Source organism: Moschus berezovskii, chromosome 10 (assembly GCF_049115385.1).
Source record: "Moschus berezovskii isolate FMDL1 chromosome 10, NW_MosBer_1.0, whole genome shotgun sequence".
Lineage (NCBI taxonomy): Eukaryota > Metazoa > Chordata > Mammalia > Artiodactyla > Moschidae > Moschus > Moschus berezovskii.
In genome coordinates this window covers 103,648,087-103,668,059 of record NC_142469.1, presented here as the reverse complement: position 1 = coordinate 103,668,059, position 19,973 = coordinate 103,648,087, and the positions used below count along the sequence as shown (strand labels likewise).

Here is a 19,973-nt window from a genome sequence, read left to right as displayed (position 1 = left end):
CAGCTGGGTTGGGGGTGGGCAGTCTCCACCACTTCCCAGCATCTATTGCAGACTCCGCTATCAGCATTTTGTAAGATCCTCCCGTCCAGGTAATGTTTGAACCCTCAGAGCACAGTGGCAGTGGGCCTCCGAGAGAATGATTAACTGTGTTATTATCTTGTTTGTGGGCGCGTTTTCTCTCATGTAAGTCAATGACATCTTGGGACTGGGACACACTGTTTTCGGGACGCTGCTGGCCAGTCCCAAAATGGAACGTAAGGAGGTGGTGTTCCTACTTCTTTTATTTCTGAAATCAGGTAAGACTTAAAGATTTTTTTTTTTTTTCACTTGAATCATTTTTTTTTCCCTAGCAATGTGTTAAAAATAAAGCCATCGTAGTTTTATGGGCAACTTGCCGAATTTAGCTTTTGATTCATCAGAGTCCCAGTTCAGCATATAAGGTGGAGGAATTCTTCAAGAAATAAGGTTCGTTTCCCTTATGTGAATACTGGGGACAAGTGGACAGAGAAAATAATGAATGACGCTTTCATTATAAAAGATGGAGCCCAAGTGATGGCTATTTTAGTTGAAAAAAATAGCCCAGAGTGCTAACAACTCCAAAAGTTGTTGGTCTCTGTGTCTGGTTCCCAGTTTGGTTAAGCTAGACCATTTTTGTTAAGGTTTCCTATTCTCCTGACTTTCAGATGTGAACAATGAAATATATCTGACCACAGTCTTTGACCAGTGTGGTTGTGTTGACCTGTTCCCTGCATCTTAGCTTGCTTCTTATGCCTGGAGAAACACAGGCATTGCTTAGTCAGGCGATGTACACACAGTAGTTCAACAAATCTCTCTTGAGTGCCCGAGGTGGAGTGGCACTTTTTTATCCATTCAGACACATGTGTGTCGTTTAGCATCAACAGCCTATTTAGCTGATACAATGGGTATTGCAGTAGACTTATCCCCGTTTTATAGCTGAGGAAATCTGTAGTTAGGAAAGTCACCTTAGTGACCGAACTCCCAAAGCCGGGAGGTGAAGAAACCAGGACTTCAGTCAGGGCTTTCCGAGAAGGGTTCCGATGGTTCTCACCTTTTCAACTTTGTTTAACCCTTCTTTAAAATATTCTAAGCATGTCTTTGAGGCTCTTTTTGTTTGACAGTTTTATTGAGATATAATTCACACACTATACAGTTCACACACTTGAAGCATGTGGTCTCATGGGCCTCTGTACTTGGAGTTGTGCAACCATCACGGTGCCTTTCAGAACACTTTTATTAACTCCACACTGTAAAATGGATGGCATCACCGACTCGTGGACACGAGTTTGAGCAAGCTCCAGGAGCTGGTGATGGACAGGGAAGCCTGGTGTGCTGCTGTCCATGGGGTCGCAAAGAGCTGGACATCACTATGACTGAACTGAACTGAAGCTTTAAAAATAAACATAAGGGATGATTCACGTTGATGTATGGCAGAAACCAATACGATATTGTAAAGCAATTATCCTTCAATGAAAAATAAATGTATTTTTAAAAAGCAAACACAAGAGCTCTATAAAATATATCCTATAAAGACTGAAATTAGATCTTTTGAAGAGTTCTTTGAAAGTAGAGCAGGCCAGGGTATAAATGAAATCAAAACAAGAAACTTTCCAATTTTATTATCCTTTAATTAATTTACCTTTAATTATATTATTATGTTTCATAGCATATACCTGCTGAGACCTACCTTAGGAGCTGATATGACAAACAAATATCCCCAAAAGGAATACATTTTTTCTTTCTAGTTTGAAAGGTTGAAAATCCCCATATTTTCTTTCTTTAATTCTAGGGCTCATTTGACAGTGGGTTGTAATACAGTTTATTTATTGACCAAGAAATATTAGAGAAATCTTTTCAGTAACAAAATTGTTTTTATATTTTGGACTGAATGTAGATGTATATTGTGACTAAAGCAAGCACAGTTTATTAATAATGTGGGTTTTAAAAATCACAGTAGTGTATGTATGTGCCCCCATGCTTGTGTGTTTGAAAGAAAAGACTTGGCTGTTTGTGAAATGCAAACTGCTTATCTGCCTCTCACTGAGAACAGTTGTAAAAGGAGATTTTTTTTCCCCTTTCCTATAAGGGTGGGATGATTTGAGAGGACAGCACTGAAACATGTATATTCCTGTATGTAAAATGGATGACCAGTGCAAGTTTGATACATGAAGCAGGGCACTCAAATCTGGTGCTCTGGGACAAGCCAGAGGGGTAGGGTGGGGAGGAAGGTGGGAGGAGGGTTCAGGATGGGGGAGGACACATGTGTACCTGTGGCCGATTCATGTTGATGGATGGCAAAACCCACCACAAAATTGTAATTATCTTCCAATTAAAATAAATTAATTTTAAAAAAAGAAAGAAAAAAAAAGCTGCACCCTGATCTATAGAAATTACCAAAGCACAACTGTTTCTGGAAAGGAGAGCTCAGATTGGGAGAAAAATGCAGGATGAAGACCTGAGCGTGGGTCTAAATATGCATTTCTCTATAATCTTGATGCATGTCTTGAACGCTTTTTGGTGTATTAAGCTACATCAGTCAACTCCTATTCGAGGGTGGAAGGATCCATCCTTCCAGTTTGGAGAATCTTAGGTTAAGGAAGGAAAAGCAGAGGCAGGGAGAGCATGGGCTCTGGGAGTGGCTTTATCTCAGTCTGGGACACTGCATCACCCCTGAGCAAGGCATGTGTCCACGGTGGTCAGGGATGGCCCTTCTGAGAAAGAGCATCTGGCCCTTAATGATCCTTCCTACTGGATCATTTTCATCAGTATCCAAACACGCTCCTGAATGTCTCATCTTAAAAAATTTCCCAGAGGACTTGGAGATGATTGTACTAACTGAAGTCAGTCAGGCAGAGAAAGACAGATATCATGTGATATCACCTATACACATAATCTACAAAAAACGATGCAGATGAAGTGATTTGCAAAACAGATACAGACTCACGGACATAGAAAACTAACTTCTGGTTACCAAAGCAGACAGAAGGTGGAGGTATAAATTAGGAGTCAGGGATTAGCATGTATAAAATATATGTTATATGTTGGGGTATAACACCACGGAATTTTGCAGGCCAGAATACTAACCCGGGTCTCCCACATTGCAGGCAGATTCTTTACCAGCTGAGCCACAAGGGAAGCCCCATGTTGGGATACTATATATAAAATAGATAAACGGGGACCTACTTCTGTGGCTCAGGGAACAGTACTCAATAGCTTGCAATAACCTATCATGGAAAAGAATCTAAAAAAGAATATGCATGTATAACGGAATCATTTTTCTGTACACCTGAAATGAACACAGCATTGTAAATCAACGATATTTTAAATAAAAATGTTAAAATATTAAAACATTGAAAATAAAAGTTTTAAAACATTCCTGAGACTTCAGGCCTCTAGGAGATGCTCTTTCCACAGGCAGCCTCCTGAAAAGACTTGCCCTCCCAAGACATTCCCCGCACCTGTCCTGGTCACTCTTCAACCCACTCACTTGGCTTTGGTCTCTGCTCCGCCCCCTAAAGTGGTCAAGGTTCCCAGGTTGCCTAATCCCATTTAGGCAAACTTTAGGAAACTGCCATCTCCAGTGTATTGACCATTTTTTAGCCCCTCATGCTATGAGCATGGCTGGTTCAATTCTGAAGGATGGAGGAGGGCACCTCGAGGCGTGGAATAGAGCCACAGTTGTCTCAGGGGCCGTGTTGGCCCCTGGATCACCGAGTTCTCTTTGCAGCTCTGTGGTGGAACCATGGCTGGGCACCCCCTGGCCACCCTCTGCAGTAGCCACGGGCAGAGCAAGCTTCAGATAGACTTTGTGACTCAGATTCTATATTAGAAGAAAATCGAGACCACCATTCATACCAGACTCTTGTGCAGTTCCCTCAGAAATGCCAGAAAGCTGTTATCATTGAGCCCAAAATGGTTTCTTTTTAAATAAATAGTGAGGGGTCACTGTACTAAGCCCAGTATAAAAATGACTGTGTATTATGGTCAAGATTTAGTCCAGGTCTTATTTCTTCTCAACATCATCAACTCAACAAAGTTTTTGTATCTGGTGGTGGAACCATTCAGAGAATGTCTGTCACATTTGTTTAAGCAACACTTGTCACAACCGAAGTTTGTACTATGGGAAATCAAATAAGGGCCTCCAGGTTCTATTTAAAAAGTTATGACCAACCTAGACAGCATATTAAAAAACAGAGACGTTACTTTGCCAACAAAGATCTGTCTAGTCAAAGCTAGGGTTTTTCCAGTCGTCATGTACGGATGTGAGAGTTGGACCATAAAGAAAGCTGAGTGCTAAAGAATTGATGCTTTTGAACTGTGGTGTTGGAGAAGACTCCTGAGAGTCCCTTGGACTGCAAGGAGATCCAACCAGTCCATCCTACAGGAAATCAGTCCTGAATATTCATTTAAAGGACTGATGTTTAAGCTGAAACTCCAATACTTTGGCCACCTGATGCGAAGAACTGACTCATTTGAAAAGACCCTGATGCTGGGAAAGCTTGAAGCCGGGAGGAGAAAGGGGTGACAGAGGATGAAATGGCTGGATGGCATCACAAACTCAATGGACATGAGTTTGAGTAAACTCTGGGAGTTGGTGATGGACAGGGAAGCCTGGCGTGCTGCAGTCCATAGGGTCGCAAAGAGTCTAACACAACTGAGTGACTGAACTGAACTGAGATTCTATTTAGACCCAGGGATGGACAAATCAGCATCAAAATTGCCCCAGGGTGGTCTCCTAGTGCTCCATCATGATATGCAATTACTAGCAAGCCGATCAAATTTTTTCTTATTTAAGGTTTCATACCCATTAATGTAGTAATGTGGAAACTGTTAAATAGTTTTAATCTATTAACCTAGCAATCCAGTCAACCTTTTAACATAGTGCCATCTATTCATGGAATTGTTTTCCTAGTTAGTCATTTGTATTCACAGCCACCCAGTTGCTTCCTAAGCGAGCAGCAAATTTTACTTGATTGATGCAAAGCGAATAATTTACAAATTCATGATAATTAATTATCAGCGGTGTTGATGCATTAACCAATTGCTCCATTTTAATTTTACTTCTGTAGGTCTTGGAGACCTCCTGGACAACTATGTAAATACCCAGGGGGCTTCCCTGCTTAGTTTGAGTCGGAAGAACATGGTGGGAAGAAGCATAGAGGATTGTGCTGCAAAGTGTGAGGAGGAGACAGAGTTCGTTTGCAGGTATGTTCCTGGCAACTGCACCTACGCAGAGCGCCTGTTGACTGAGACACATTATGTTCATCACATGAAATTTGCTCAGGGACTTACCAACGAAAATAGGATTTAAGAGGAATTTCATGAGGCTGGAGTTTGGAATCTGTATTTGCTCCCTGTATCTGAAACCGTATAGTTTCTTGTGAAAGTTCATTAGTGTCCCTTTTAGAAAAATGCCGCCAAAAGGAAATTATTTAACACTTGACATCAACTATTGTTACCAGTTGTAGCTTTTTAACATCATTGTTGGTAAATATTTGTTGAGGATCATGTGACTGGAAGTGTCCTAGACCTTAAGGGGCCCTGAAGCCTAGATACAGTGATTTGGTATGTATATATATATATGATAGATTTTATATGTGATATATAAAATCAGTATATATGATAGATTTTTGTGTAGACCCAAAAGCAGTGCTTGCCCTTTGTATTTATGGTATAGTCACAGAAACTGGATAAAATATAAAAAATTAGAAAAAAATACAGCCAATGTGAGATATTGATAAAATCAACAAGATTAAGATTTTCTTTCTTCTGTTAAGATTCAGAAGAAAGAACAATCCTAAGAGCTGAGACAACCAGGGAAGGCCTGGGGTGGAGTTGGGGGGAACTGAGCTGGGCTTTGAAGTGTGGAATCTTGGTAAATAGTGACCAGGCAGGAATGATTCTAGGCAGAGGGCAGCCTGGCTGGGCATCTGTGAGAGGGACCGGGTCAGCTGATGCAAAGGTTCATATAGGAGATGGGGCTGGTAAGGAAGCCTTGGACGGCTTTGATGGCGGGCTTAATATCCACACAGGACGAGTGCAGGGCTGGGGGGCGTTAGGGAAGGCGGTAGAATCAGAGGCATCATCAAGGTGGAAGTTAGAGGCGTCCATGTGGACCGTCTCGGGAATGGGTTCAAAGAAGCCCAGTTGCTTCTTTCCCACACAAAGCAGATATTCTGGCGCTTCATTAAGAAAAATGGGTGAAGAAAGAATAAAGCAGTTAAAACATAAAAAAATGGGGAGGGGAAGAAGGCAAAGGTAGAGAACAAAAAAAGAGTCTCTACCATGTTGCTGTGTCCTTTCACTGTGGTGCCAGGCTGAACTGAAAGTAGTTCTGAGCTCCTTGATTCATCCAAAGTTGTCTTTAGAGTTTCTTCCTTATTAATTGCTTCACACAAAGGAAATAGGAGTGGTGTTTTCAGTCCCTTTAAACAAAGGACTCGGACGGTGTTTTCTGTCTCTCTTCTGCAGGGCGTTCCAGTATCACAGCAAAGAGCAGCAGTGTGTCATAATGGCCGAGAACAGCAAGACCTCCCCGGTCTTTAGGATGAGGGATGTCATTCTGTACGAGAAGAGAAGTATGTGCAGTGTTTTCTTCTCCTTCTTCTTTTCCTTCCCCTCTCCCTTCCCTCCCCGCCAGCCCAGTTACCATCTATAATTTATCAGACCAGCAAATGGAGGAGCTATGGTGCCCTGAAAATGAACTTGGAGTCAGAAGATTTGGCCACTAACCCACAATGCCAACCTGAACGTAGCATTTCACCTTTTAGGGTTCATTTCTCTTGATTTCAAAACGCAGGGATTGGATTGACAAAATCACTTCCACCTGTATGACCCTGAAAATAAGATACTAAATAATATCTTATTTAAAGATATTAAAATATTGATATTTTAATTGTTTTAATACTTTATTTTAAGATATTAAGATTTAAATATTAAGATATTTAAATAATATCTTATTTAAAGTATTAAATAATAAAGATATTTTCTTCTTATTTTTAAGAAGAAAAGAGTCCACAAGTTCCTTATGATCTTGGTTGTTTTCATTCTGCAAGGGACCACAGTGTGTGGTCTGAAGCCTGGAGCAATAGCAAAACCGAGGTGTTTTCAATCTGCAGTAACATTTGAATAGAGACAGTATTCTTAGTTTTACTGTTACAAGTTCTACTTTTCTTTCTGTCATGGCCTATATTTCCCGTAGTCTCTGAAATGGTTCAGGACTTTGAAAATGTGCAGAAGTGGCAGCTCATTTTCGAGAGTTTCCTTAAAAACTCTGGATCCTGTGTTGTTTAGGATCACAGATGGCCTAGATTCCTACAGAAATTGTGTGTCTTCTTAGACGTGCACAAGTTCATTGTATCTGTACGGGGATTCAAGAGACTGACGATGCTTTCACAGCTACTTCCTATTCTCTGTTGTTGGCGAGGTGTCAGGGCTATCCTGATAGCAGTTTTACTCTCCAGATATTCTGCATCCCAAGTGTTGAAGACGACAAGAAGCATCCTGTTTCACGTATTCTCGACAACAGCTTGCAACGTTCTCTCGAGTTTCCCCACCAAACTCTAAGATTTTGAGAGGTGTTTTTTAGGTTAGGATTATATCTACATGGTGGTTCATCTTAGTTTTAAGTAGCTGTGCATCTGTTAAGCTCACTACGGGTCCGCTGTTGAGCTCTAATTCTTGAGTCTCAAGTGCAGATTAAATCTGAAGTTTATCTGTGGACATTATTAGTTCTTGCAGTTAGTGAGTAAAGGAAGAGATACATGTGCTTACCTAGTCTATCAGACATTTAACAAACGGTGGTGGGATTCTGTGTGCGAACGTTACCATTTAAACATGTCCTCTGTAAGTGGTTAACCAGAAGGATCAAGGGGGTTGACCTCTAGGCTTTGTTTGGCTAGTTGAAGAGTTGCCTGTTTTCAGGGTGACGGAAAGGAGCCAAAGGTTATACAAACTGTGGCGGGTACATACAAACAAAAGAGAGGGAAAGAATCAAAAGTCAGTCACTTTTGGGTGCTTGTGTCTTTACTGTGGAATATTGACCCGCTGCAAAATTACCTGCCAGGGTGCTTCTGGGAACAGTCACTCTCAGGTCAGTTTCATCCCCACTGGCCACCAGGGCCACTGCCGCCACTTGGGTCTAAAGTCGCCCTCATCACCGCAGCGGCTGGTCCGGAACTGCCCTGCTTCGAACCCTCAGTGCCCTTAGAAGAAAGTCCAAATACTCACCCCTTGCTACCGGGCGCTGTGTTACTCAGCCGACCTTGCGTGCTGCGCTGTCGTCTGTGCCTCCTGCAGCAGGCAGAGCACAGGCTTCTTCATCCTGACCCTCCTCTGTTCTTCCGGCTCCTCACTGCCCAAGTTGCAGCTCGAGCATCCCCTCCCCTGACCCCTGGCCTCTGGAATACCTTGTTTACCTTTTTGATAAGTGTAACATATAGACTGGCATCATTTATCTTAATGAAGATACATCTGCAATCTTTATACAGTGTTGAGTTTACAGGAGTTACTATAGGCGTGTTAGAGGTATTCTACCCAGAAAATCGATCGATCAATTTAAAGCATTGACATGTATACACTGTGTGCTAAGCTGCCTCAGTCGTGTCTGACTCTTTGCTGTCCTATGGACTGTAGCCCACCAGGCTCCTCTGTCCATGGAATTTTCAGGCAAGAATATTGGAATGGGTTTATTCCAGGGAATCTTCCCGACTCAGGGATTAAACCTGCATTTCTTCTGTCTCCTGCATGGTCAGGCGGGTTCTTCACTACCGATGCCACCTGGGAAGCAGAAGATCACCGAACTGAGCTCCCTGGGTAATACGGCAGCTTCCCATGAGCGATCTATTTTACACGTGATAGTGTTTTATGTAGCGGGAAGCTGCCGTATTACACCGGGAGCTCAGCTCAGTGCTCCGTGGTGATCCAGAGGAGTGAGCTGGGGGCTGGGAGGGAGACTCAAGAGGGAGGAGATATATACATATGTATGTATATAAACATACTTATGGCTGAGTCACATTGCTGAATGGTAGAAATTAACACAACATTGTAAAACAAGCATCCTCTATTAAACAACGCTAAGTGGGGAATCATACAAAATGATACAAATACACTTTAAATACTTTATATTTTCTTGGAAGATACAAGCTTATGCTGGTCCCTTTGGACGTAAAGCAGAGGCATTTTTTCTTTGAATCCGGAGCCACCAACAGAAGTTATCTAGAGCATTTCTTGTACAAACCACACTCACGAATTATCTACCATAATCTGTCCTTCTCTTTGAACTTGAGCAAGTCTAGAGATAGCCATTAATCAATCTGACTGTAAAATTCCTTTATATTTTCATGATCCCCCTCCCCTCAAACTCATATCAACAACACGAATGGACTGCTCTCAGCAGATTTGGTAACAATTTGTTTTGGCTACACCCTGTGGCATGGGGGATCTTAGTTCCTAGACCAGGGAAGGAACATTTATCCCCTGGCGGTGGGAGCACAGAGTCTTCACCACTGGGCCACCAGGAAAGCCCCTTGATAATAATTTTAAAAAACTACTCTACTCTTTCAACTACTTGAAACTGTTTATCTTAGTTTATAAAAAAATCTCCTTCCCCTCTCCGTTTCATTTCTCAGTTTAGATCATCCGTAATCAAATAGAGCTGTATAAAAAGTTTTGGAAATAAAAACAACTGACTCTTGGTAAATGTATAACCTAACCTGTGGGAAGAGAGTGGGTCAGCACTCCTGAAAGTGGCCTGCCAGCCACAGATGCCCATCCTGCCGCATGTGGGCTGCAGGGGTGCCCCTGGCAGTGTGTTTTAAAGGCAGGATGGGGCCCACTGCGTAACCAGTAAGTTGTTAAAATGGAGGCTGGTTGAGAGCATCTTCTGTAAACATGGAGTAGACCACAACTGTATTACCCTCTTTGGTACTTTTTTCACACTTAAAATACCACCGTGAGCCTAGAAGTGGCTCGCACCTCCTTCAGCCTCCGCAGGTCTGACCATTCCACGAAGAAGCCCTCACCCCCTTCCCGTCCCCTGCCTCAGGATGCTATTTATTTCCTCGGTTACACGTGTTGCTGTGAGGTTGCCTATTTCACAATCTGTGTCCTTGATTACCTTGGAGCCCCAGACTCCACTGAGATGTGAGCTCCACTCGGGCAGGACATGTGCAGGTCCTACTCCAACTGTCCCCAGCACCTCCAGCACACAGCATCTGCCTGGCATACAGGAGGGCAGGAGCTCTGGATAAAGGGATCAATGCCCCACACTTAACTATAATTCTTTGTTGTTGTTGTTTAGTTGCTAAGTCGTGTCCGACTCTTTTGCGACCCCATAGACTGTAGCCCACCAGGCTCCTCCGTTCATGGGAACTGTCCAGGCAAGAATACTGGAGAGGGCTGCCATTTCTTTCTCTGGGGATCTTCCCAACCCAGGGATTGAACCCACATCTCCTGCGCTGGGAGGCAGATTCTTTACCACTGAGCCACCAGGGAAGCCTGCAGTAACTCTCACACACACTGCCTTTTTAGATAGTGGGTAACGGTGTCCTTTCTCACAACGTGACCAAGCAGTGCAGGGCTCCCTTATGATTTTTTGTTGTTGTTGTGAAAGGGTTTGACCACTGTTTGGGCTTCCTTGCAGTCTACCTTTCTGAGTGCAAGACCGGAAATGGGAAGACCTACAGAGGGACCACAGCCAAAACGAAAAGTGGTGTCACCTGTCAAAAATGGAGCGCCACTTCTCCACACGCACCCAAGTAAGACTTTCTCTTTTGTCTCCGTGTTCCCCTCTTATGCGCAGAATGATTCCGTTATTTCTGGCTCAAATCAGAACGTGTGACTAGCAGTTATGGGGGGAATCTTACTGATGCTGGTGCAGAGCTGTTCAATAATTGATGGCACGAAAGCAGGAAACGGCTGTTTTCCATGCATTCTTGTGTATACGCTTTTATCTTTGAAAGATTTAGGACAATAAATTCTAGAACATGAATTCTAGGCTGAGGCTGAGAGAAGAAAAGATGATGATGTTTACAGTTGAATCAGTCTGAATCAAACGTGTTCACATCAACACTGCAAAAAACAGATTATCTTGCAACTTGCCTATTATTTATTTTAATGTCATTTTTTATACTTTGCCCAATATGGTATTCAGTTCAGTTCAGTCGCTCAGTCATGGCCGACTCTTTGCGACCCCATGAATCGCAGCACGCCAGGCCTCCCTGTCCATCACCAACTCCCAGAGTTCACTCAAACTCACGTCCATCGAGTCAGTGGTGCCATCCAGCCATCTCATTCTCTGTCGTCCCTTTCTCCTCCCTCCCTCAATCCCTCCCAGCATCAGGGTCTTTTCCAGTCAGCTCTTCACATGAGGTGGCCAAAGTATTGGAGTTTCAGCCTCAGCATCAGTCCTTCCAATGAACACCCAGGACTGGTCTTCTTTAGGATGGACTGGTTGGATCTCCTTGCAGTCCAAGGGACTCTCAAGAGTCTTCTCCAGCACTACAGTTCAAAAGCATCAATTCTTCGGCACTCAGCTTTATTCACAGTCCAACTCTCACATCCATACATGACCACGGGAAAAACCATATTAGGTGGTATTAAATTCTCATTAACAATGCTTATCAAGTGGGAATTTAGTGTCCATGATCCTCCCCACTCCCAGTTTGTCTTTAGCCATCCTTAGGAGCTGGGCTTCCCTGGTGGCTCAGTGGTCAAGAATCCGCCTGCCAATGCAGGAGACATGGGTTCAATCTCAGGGTCAAGACGATCCCCTGGAGAAAGAAATGGCCACCCACTCCATTGTTCTTGTCTGAGAAATCCCATGAACAGAAGAACCTGGTGGGCTACAGTCCATGGGGTCGCACAGCTGAGAGACTAAGCAACAACAACAAGATGAAGTATCCTATTTCCAGCACATTAAGGCTTATTAAGATTAAAAGGATAAACCAAATGACCAAGTCATAGAATGGCAAGGGTCTGAGAGAGAATCTTGGTCATCTATACCCCAACTGGTGAGCAAACTGAAGTCCCAAGAGCACCGAATCTACCAAAGACAGCTACACAGAAGAACCAGAAACAAAACCTGCCATTTTAGATTTGAAGTCTTAGGTTTTTAATCCAATTTCTCATTGCAACACAGCAAGCAGCTCATCTCTGAAAATGAGCTTCACTCCATCCTCCCACTGTCCCATTAATTCTAGACGCACCTCAGAGAGGATGTGGAGTTTGGCATCAGACAGATCTGACTTTAAACTCTTGAGATGCTATTTATTAACTGCTCAAGCTTAGGTGAGATTTGATCTGTTTCACAGGGCTGTGCCTTGGTTTTTTGATCTGGGGAGTGGGAATAATAACACCTTCCTGATAGGGACTTTTATTGACTACATTAGAGAATGTAGAGAGACTTTGGCATAATGCCTCATGCAGAGTTCATACAGACAAAATGGTATTAACTTCTATTATTTTCACAGAGAGAAGGGCAACTGACAAAAGCAGGTGTCTGGCATGTCTCTTGAATTTGGCAGGCTTTGAGGGCTTTAAATTTCTACTGTACATGAGACACTTTGACTCTACTTCTAAGATTTGGCTGCTCACACAGTAATGACAGTGATATTAGCCACTCTCCGGAACAGGCTATATCAAGAGACACTGAAAACTGGATACAAGTGCTGTTGGACACAGCCGGATATAGTAGGATGACACAATTGGGAAAGAGAGAGGGGCCCTCATCCTGCCCTGCTGATAACACGCTGATTTTTAAAATGTAGTCAAAGTGACTCTTTTCCACCCTCCGCAGCTTTTCGCCTGAAAATTTTCCTCTGGCAGGACTGGAGGAGAACTACTGCAGGAATCCAGACGGTGATGTGAATGGGCCCTGGTGTTACACCACAGATCCAGACCAGCGATTTGACTACTGCGACATTCCCGAATGCGAAGGTCGGGGCGGCTCTGGAAAAGTTTTCCTATTCTGCCCTTTATGTGTGCAGTAATTTGCTGTAAATCGATTATCTATGGGGATATTGATAATCAATTAGTGCTGTGTTTGACATCATCAAGTAATACATGACCTCTGGGAAAAGACCAAAATTTTGCAGTTTCCATTATGGATCTAAATTATCTTTATTACATGTAGTTCAACAGGGACAAATATAAAACTAGATGTAAACTCTAGATGCACACTTCTTATGCTTAAAGCTCTGACACAGTTTAAGCCAGAAACATATTTGCAATTCAACTGTTAACATAAAACCACAAAATCAATACAATTCAAATACGCAGCATTAAGTTAACGTGGGAGACTTTGTCATGTTGTTGAAACCAAGCAATGAACCAGTTTTTACGTCAGTCATCTGTTGTTTCAATGGGACAATCAACTTAAGAGCACACTTCAAAAGTCAATGTTAAAAGAATGTAAAGTATCCTACGGGAAAATGGTCTTTACTTCATATTTCCTGTTACATTTATTGATGCGATGGGGGATAAATGAAGGTGGGGTTTGCATAACCACATCATTGAGTACATACTGGCTCAGTTTCCCATCACTTCCTCTAGTCCACCCATGGGCAATCTTTATTTATTTGTACACTATGTTATGAGGTCATCTGGCCCTTTACTGACATGAGGGTGTCCTTTTTATATCAGGTCTGCTTCTGTTTTCCTTATTGCCACATAAAAATTCAAGTCTTATGTTCTTCTGCTATACCACATTGTATTAAGCATTGCAAAGTTTCCATTTTACAGGGATGCAAGAAAGAAAAACAACCAGTCATGCTTCTCAATAATAATAAAAAGAGAAGCATTGTCCCTTTAGGTGAATACTGTTCCTCTCTCGAGGTCACGAACACAAGCAAAAACCCTGGCACTAAAATCCTGAGAGGATGCTGGCTTTTTTTAGCAGTTTTCCAGACAATCAGAGAGAGCTTCCTGATGGCTCGATGGGAAAGAATCTGCCTGCCAATGCAGGAGACACAGGAGATGCGGGTTCCATCCCTGGGTTGGGAAGATTCCCTGCAGAAGGAAATGGCAACCCACTCCAGTCTTCTTGCCTGGAAAATTCCCTGGACAGAGGAGCCTGGTGGGCTGCAGCCTACAAGGTCACAGAGAGTGGGATGTGACTGAGCGAGCATGCATTCAATCAGAACAATTCCATAGGAATTTTTTGGAAGACAGACCTCAAATGTTAAAAAATTCTAGTAGAGAATTTACAGATTCCTGAGATTATACGCAATCTCTCCCCACAACCACCAAGGACCAACACATGTAGCCAACCTTGAAGACAAAGTATTATGGAGTTTCTGGATTTGGTCATAACTGTAATAGTCGAGAAGGTATTGACCACATCTGCTAATTCTACCATTTGAAAAAGAGAATGACATTTTAGGTTGTATTAGAAAATTAAGCCTTTTTTGCCAATTTTGTTGCTAGGTAATTGGTGGAAAATTACCAGCGAACAAGTGGCAAAGGTATTTGAGACATCTCTGAGAGTATAGTCTTTACCCTTTTTGCTCCCTTCATTTGAGACATCTCTGAGAGTATAGTCTTTACCCTTTTTGCTTCCTTCATTTCAGTTTCTGTCTTCTCCTCCATTCTTCCCAGATGAGTGTATGCATTGCAGCGGGGAAAACTATGAGGGCAAGATTGCCAAGACCATGTCCGGACGTGACTGCCAGTCTTGGGACTCTCAGAGCCCACATGCCCACGGATACATTCCTTCCAAGTAAGTCTCCCTGGCAGTGAAACTAGATGTTTAAGACTCTGCAATGCTCTGGGTAATTTAATATTATCTAGGTATTTTAGCATTCCTCAAAAAGTGAACACACCTGATGTTTTTGAATTTCAAGGTTTGCATTTTCCTACATGACTGCAAAAGAAGTATACATTCTTGTTTTTAATATATTTTTTTATTGAAGGATAATTGCTTTGCAGAATTTTGCTGTTTTCTGTCAAACCTCAACATGAATCAGTCATAGGTATACATATACCCCCTCCCTTAGAAGTATATATTCTTACCAGTCAAAATGTGGTCCATGGACGAGTGCTGTCACCTAAGCATTTGTTAGAAATGCAGAATCTCATCCCCACTGAGTCTGGATTTGCACTGTAACCAGATTCCTGGCTAATCTGTAGGTTAAATGTAAGAAATATAGATATGCGCATCTACACACATACAGTATACACATCTCACCTGTGTATTTTCCGAATACTGCCCTCCTCTTTGTATTCTTTTCTTTTTCTTCATGCTGATGAGATTCAGGGCTTCCTACCCTGTGATCTGTGGGTGGGCTTTAGGGCTTTGTGAATTCCTCAATGTTTTACGTGTGTTTGTATCAGTGTATTTTTATGGGAGGGAGGATCCCTAACTTTCACTAGCTACTCAAAGGCCGTCATGAATCTACAGTAGAAATAAGAGTCCCCGATCTAGAAAGTAATGGGGAATTGTAGGGGACAGTTTTCTGCATCTCCTATTTCACGTTAATGGTACTTAAAACACCTCCCTCTCTGTAGCTGCTTCTGGTTGTCCTCTTCATTCTATGATGACTATAGGATTATAATGGGGCTTGTGAAAACTTATAGGAAAAGAGAGTAAGTCACAGATTTCAGTGTGGAGAACAGCTCCCCTGCGTTTCTGTACCTCCTGCTTCAAATAGATGTCTTAAATCACCGCTATTGTCATTTTCTTTTCCCTGCTGTACTACAAAGAAGAAACACAGTGAAAGCTTCCAGCCTCAGAATTGGTTAAATTTACTTCCCAGAAACTGGAAGAAGATTGCCTAAGCCACTGCCAGTTGCTCTGCTCATCCTGACAAAGCATTTATAGTCTCAGGAAGGGACGTGAAATGAGCCCAGAGGGACATGAGGCATGGTGTTCATCTCACAGGCTCTGTCACTTGGTCCCTGCTGGAGTGGGGGTGGGGGTCCCTGGCCTGCACGCAGGGACATAGCTTATCTGTCCCCGTTTCTACAAGTTTAAAGATTAGCAGGATCGGAACTGGGTAGACTAGAAGGACCATTCCTTTAACCTATAAAGACACCAACTTCTAGGCTGAACTGTTTACTAAATAACTATCTCTGGCCAGTGAGTACTTTGTGTTTTAAAAATTGCTCTTAATTGCAGCTGACTCATTGAAGTTGGCTGACATAGGTTTTCCAGATGGCGCAAATGATAAAGTTGATCCTGTTCCATGATTGTGGCAGATGTAGACTGTTAGAAAAGCAATCCTTGGAACACTCAGCTGATCTTTCTTATGAGATGGTCATCACATTGAGGATAACCTTCATCCGGTCACCTCCTTGGGTGCCTGACTGTGTCTAGCACACAGCAGGTGCTCAGTATTTGCTCATTTGAAATGATTCTCATCTGTGAATGTGAATGTCCAGTGCTGTTAAAGTCCTTCTTGCACCTTCAGATTTCCAAGCAAGAATCTGAATATGAACTACTGCCGTAATCCTGACGGGGAGCCCCGCCCGTGGTGTTTCACCACCGACCCCCAAAAGCGCTGGGAGTTCTGTGACATCCCGAGATGCAGTAAGTATGGTTCCGACCCAGTCCTCAGGGACCTTCGCCTGTTCTCTCGGAATCAAGAGTGCTGTGCCTGGAAAATGCCCCACAAGTCCTATGGGATGTGATTACTCTTTTAAAGCAGTTTATTGGTTCCTATATGTAATTGATCAGAGCATCTTTTTTTGTGGTTTTTTTTTGGGGGGTCCTCTTTTGCCTCTTTTGAGTACAGAGGAATATAGGTTTTTGGGAGTGATCTCTGGTACCCTCCCGTTCTCTAGTGCTAAAGGCAAATCAGATCCACACCTTCTGGTACCTGGATTTCATTATCAACCAGTGAAGTGAAGGCACTCAGTCATGTCTGACTCTGGATGGTAGCCTACCAGGCTCCTCCATTCATGGGATTTTCCAGGCAAGTGTACTGGAGTGGGCTGCCATTTCCTTCTCCAGGTGATCTTCCCAAACCAGGGACTGAACCCGGGTCTCCTGCATTGCAGACAGATGCTTTACCGAGTTCTTTCTAATTGTAAGCAAAGTGCTGTCTCAGGAAGTACAGTTGTTCCATGTGGCCAACTTGGGAGGCAGCGGTAGGAGAAGAGAGGTCTGGGGGAGAAGATGAAATGGTAGACCTAGCAGGAACGACTTGAAAAAAGCAGTTTTGTCATATTTTCCTTCTATAAGGATTTGAAGCAAGGCACTGAACAAGGACAGTTGAGACTGTTAAAAGGACTCAGTGGGTCCTGAGGTCTGGCTCCCTATTCTCCACTCAGACGGCCACGCTGAAGTGACTAAAGTGACTCAGTACTCTCCTTATGAACATCATTGTCTCTTTCTCTCTTCTTTTTCCCTCGAGGCTTTCCTTCTTTAAATTGACGTATAGTTGATTTACAACATTGTCCTAGTTTCAGGTGTATAGCGAAGCGATTCAGTTATACACACGTATGCATATATCTGTATTCTCTCCCCCCCGATTCTTCTCCATTATAGTTTATTACATGATATTGAATATACTTCCGTGTGCTGTGCAGTAAGTCCTTGCTTATCTGTTTTACATATGACAGTGTGTCTTAAGAATTTCTCGATTTCTCGCTGCATACCCTTTTCCTTGGAGACACTATTTTCTTTCTTCCCATGGACTCTCTCTGTTGTCATTCTTTGTGGAATACTGGGAGTCAGCTAGCTATGTGTGCTTAGTGAGTAATTTATTCTTCAGAAAGGAAGCTGGTTCATTGGCACATGTGCAGATTTGGGGTAGGATACGTCACGGGTTGAGCCTCACCGTGTCTGTTGAACTGAGACTATAGAAAACAGAGAATACAGACAGAAGCATTTACTCCAAGGGTCTTGTCCCTGGAGGGGTTTTTCATAAGCTGCTGCTGCTGCTGCGTCGCTTCAGTCGTGTCCGACTCTGTGCAACCCCATAGATGGCAGCCCACCAGGCTCCCCTTTCCCTGGGATTCTCCAGGCAAGAACACTGGAGTGGGGTGCCATTTCCTTCTCCAATGCGTGAAAGTGAAAAGTGAAAGTGAGGTCGTTCAGTCATGTCCGACTGTTAGCGACCCCACGGACTGCAGCCTACCAGGCTCCTCCGTCCATGGGATTTTCCAGGCAAGAGTACTGGAGTGGGGTGCCATTGCCTTCTCCATTTTCATAAGAGGGTCTCATAAACATTGATTCTACCACATCGGCTTCTTCTGAAAAATGATAAACAACATTCAAATGCAGGATTCTGGCAGGATGAGAGGAGAAGAAGACAGGCTGACCCTCTCTGCCTCCACCTCCCGTAACTTCCACCTGTGCCTTCTTTACTTAGAAGCACTCACTAATGTATCTTCCCCATTTAAGCCACACCCCCGCCATCTTCTGGGCCGACGTATCAGTGTCTGAAGGGAAGCGGCGGAAACTATCGAGGGACAGTGGCCGTCACTGTATCCGGGCACACGTGTCAGCGCTGGAGCGAGCAGACGCCCCACAAACATAACAGGACCCCAGAAAACTTTCCCTGCAAGTGAGTCTGCTCTTGTTTGATTTCCTTGTCAAGGGAAGGAATGAAACATTCCATCCTTGTCATGGGATGGCAGCAAGATCCCCCTGATGTGCCTTGGTTTTAGTGACAATAGGAACCTCGGCTTAAAGCTTTTGGGAATGAAAACTGGTCACGTCACCTGCAAGGGAAGTGACGTTTAGCGCTGGTTTTCCTAAAAACTGGTTCTCAAAGTGTGGTTTCCCGGGCCTGCAGCATCAACATCATCAGGAAATTTGTTAGAAATGCAAATTCTGGGAGACCCTCTTGTCCATCTACTAAATCAGTGACCTCAGGAGTGGGTTTCAGCAAGGTTTTGTATGAAATGTACAGTAAGGTTTGAGAACACAAATTCGAGGGCTATGATATATGCTTTAGGAGGCAAGAACAGTGTAGAAAACACCCACTGTGTTTCCAGCATGCAGCACAGTGCCTGATGCATACAGAAAGATCTATCTCACTTCATGATTCACAGTCAAGGAACACATTTCAGTCATTCACCCGAGAGAAGCATCCTGCCATAGTTCTATGGACTCTCACTCGGCTTACGTTTCCACCCACTCTTCAGTTGGTAGAGTTCTAGAGAATCAGCTGGACACACCGCCAGTATCACCACCAAGAAGCATGTGTGCCCTTTGTTATTTCTTTAGCCTTTTGGAAAGCCAAACTCACAGTCCGTTCTTTTTCAGAAACTTGGAGGAAAACTACTGTCGTAACCCTGATGGGGAGACAGCCCCATGGTGCTATACAGCCAACAGAGAAGTGAGGTGGGAGTACTGCACGATCCCGTCCTGCGAGTCCTCTCCGTTATCCATGGAACGTGTGGATGCCCCAGGTAAGAGGGGCTGTGGGAGCTTACTGAGGGCACCACTGCGCCGTATTCTTGTATTCCAGATGCATCGCAGTAGCTTTGGAAATGGTTTCATTGTGTTGTGGGCAGAGAACATGCCTTATGATTTCATGTATTCTATTTTTTAAAATTTATTTTTAATTGGAGGACAATTGCTTTACGATATTGTGTTGGCTTCTGCCACACAACAGCGTGAATCAACCGTGAGTATACCTATGTCCCTTCCATCTTGAATCTCCTCCCCGACTCCTCTAGGTTGTCACAGAGCACTGCGTTTAGCAACCTGTTATGCAGCAGCTTCCCATTAGCTGTGTATTTTGCATTCACTTTAAATTTGTTGAGGCTGATTTTATGGTTCAGAATAAAGTTGTCTGGGTGGATGTTTTACGAGGTCTTGAAAAGAATCTGGCTTCTGTTGTTGTGTAGTGTTCTACAAACGCCGATGAGGTCAAGCTGGTTCATCTCGTGTGGCTTTCCCGAATCCTTGCTGATTTTCTGTCTCCTTTTCTGTTGATTCCTGAGAGATGATCGGTGGAGTTAGGTGTGCATTCATCTACCCCTTTTCAGTTTTGTGTTTGCTTTAT

The 19,973-nt window shown here is 43.3% G+C and overlaps 1 protein-coding gene across 1 annotated transcript in view; it reads left to right on the top strand.

The window, feature by feature from the left end:
• The first annotated feature begins 232 nt into the window (after positions 1 to 232).
• Positions 233 to 19,973, top strand: part of PLG (plasminogen) — a 49,476-nt gene continuing 29,735 nt past the window's right edge. Inside the window, exons 1-9 of the mRNA XM_055433560.2 lie at positions 233 to 296; positions 5,088 to 5,223; positions 6,490 to 6,596; positions 10,661 to 10,775; positions 12,815 to 12,954; positions 14,614 to 14,734; positions 16,425 to 16,543; positions 18,362 to 18,524; positions 19,229 to 19,374. Coding sequence (XP_055289535.1) covers positions 248 to 296; positions 5,088 to 5,223; positions 6,490 to 6,596; positions 10,661 to 10,775; positions 12,815 to 12,954; positions 14,614 to 14,734; positions 16,425 to 16,543; positions 18,362 to 18,524; positions 19,229 to 19,374 — 1,096 coding nt within the window. The 5' untranslated portion in view covers positions 233 to 247. The remainder of the gene's footprint in view (positions 297 to 5,087; positions 5,224 to 6,489; positions 6,597 to 10,660; positions 10,776 to 12,814; positions 12,955 to 14,613; positions 14,735 to 16,424; positions 16,544 to 18,361; positions 18,525 to 19,228; positions 19,375 to 19,973) is intronic.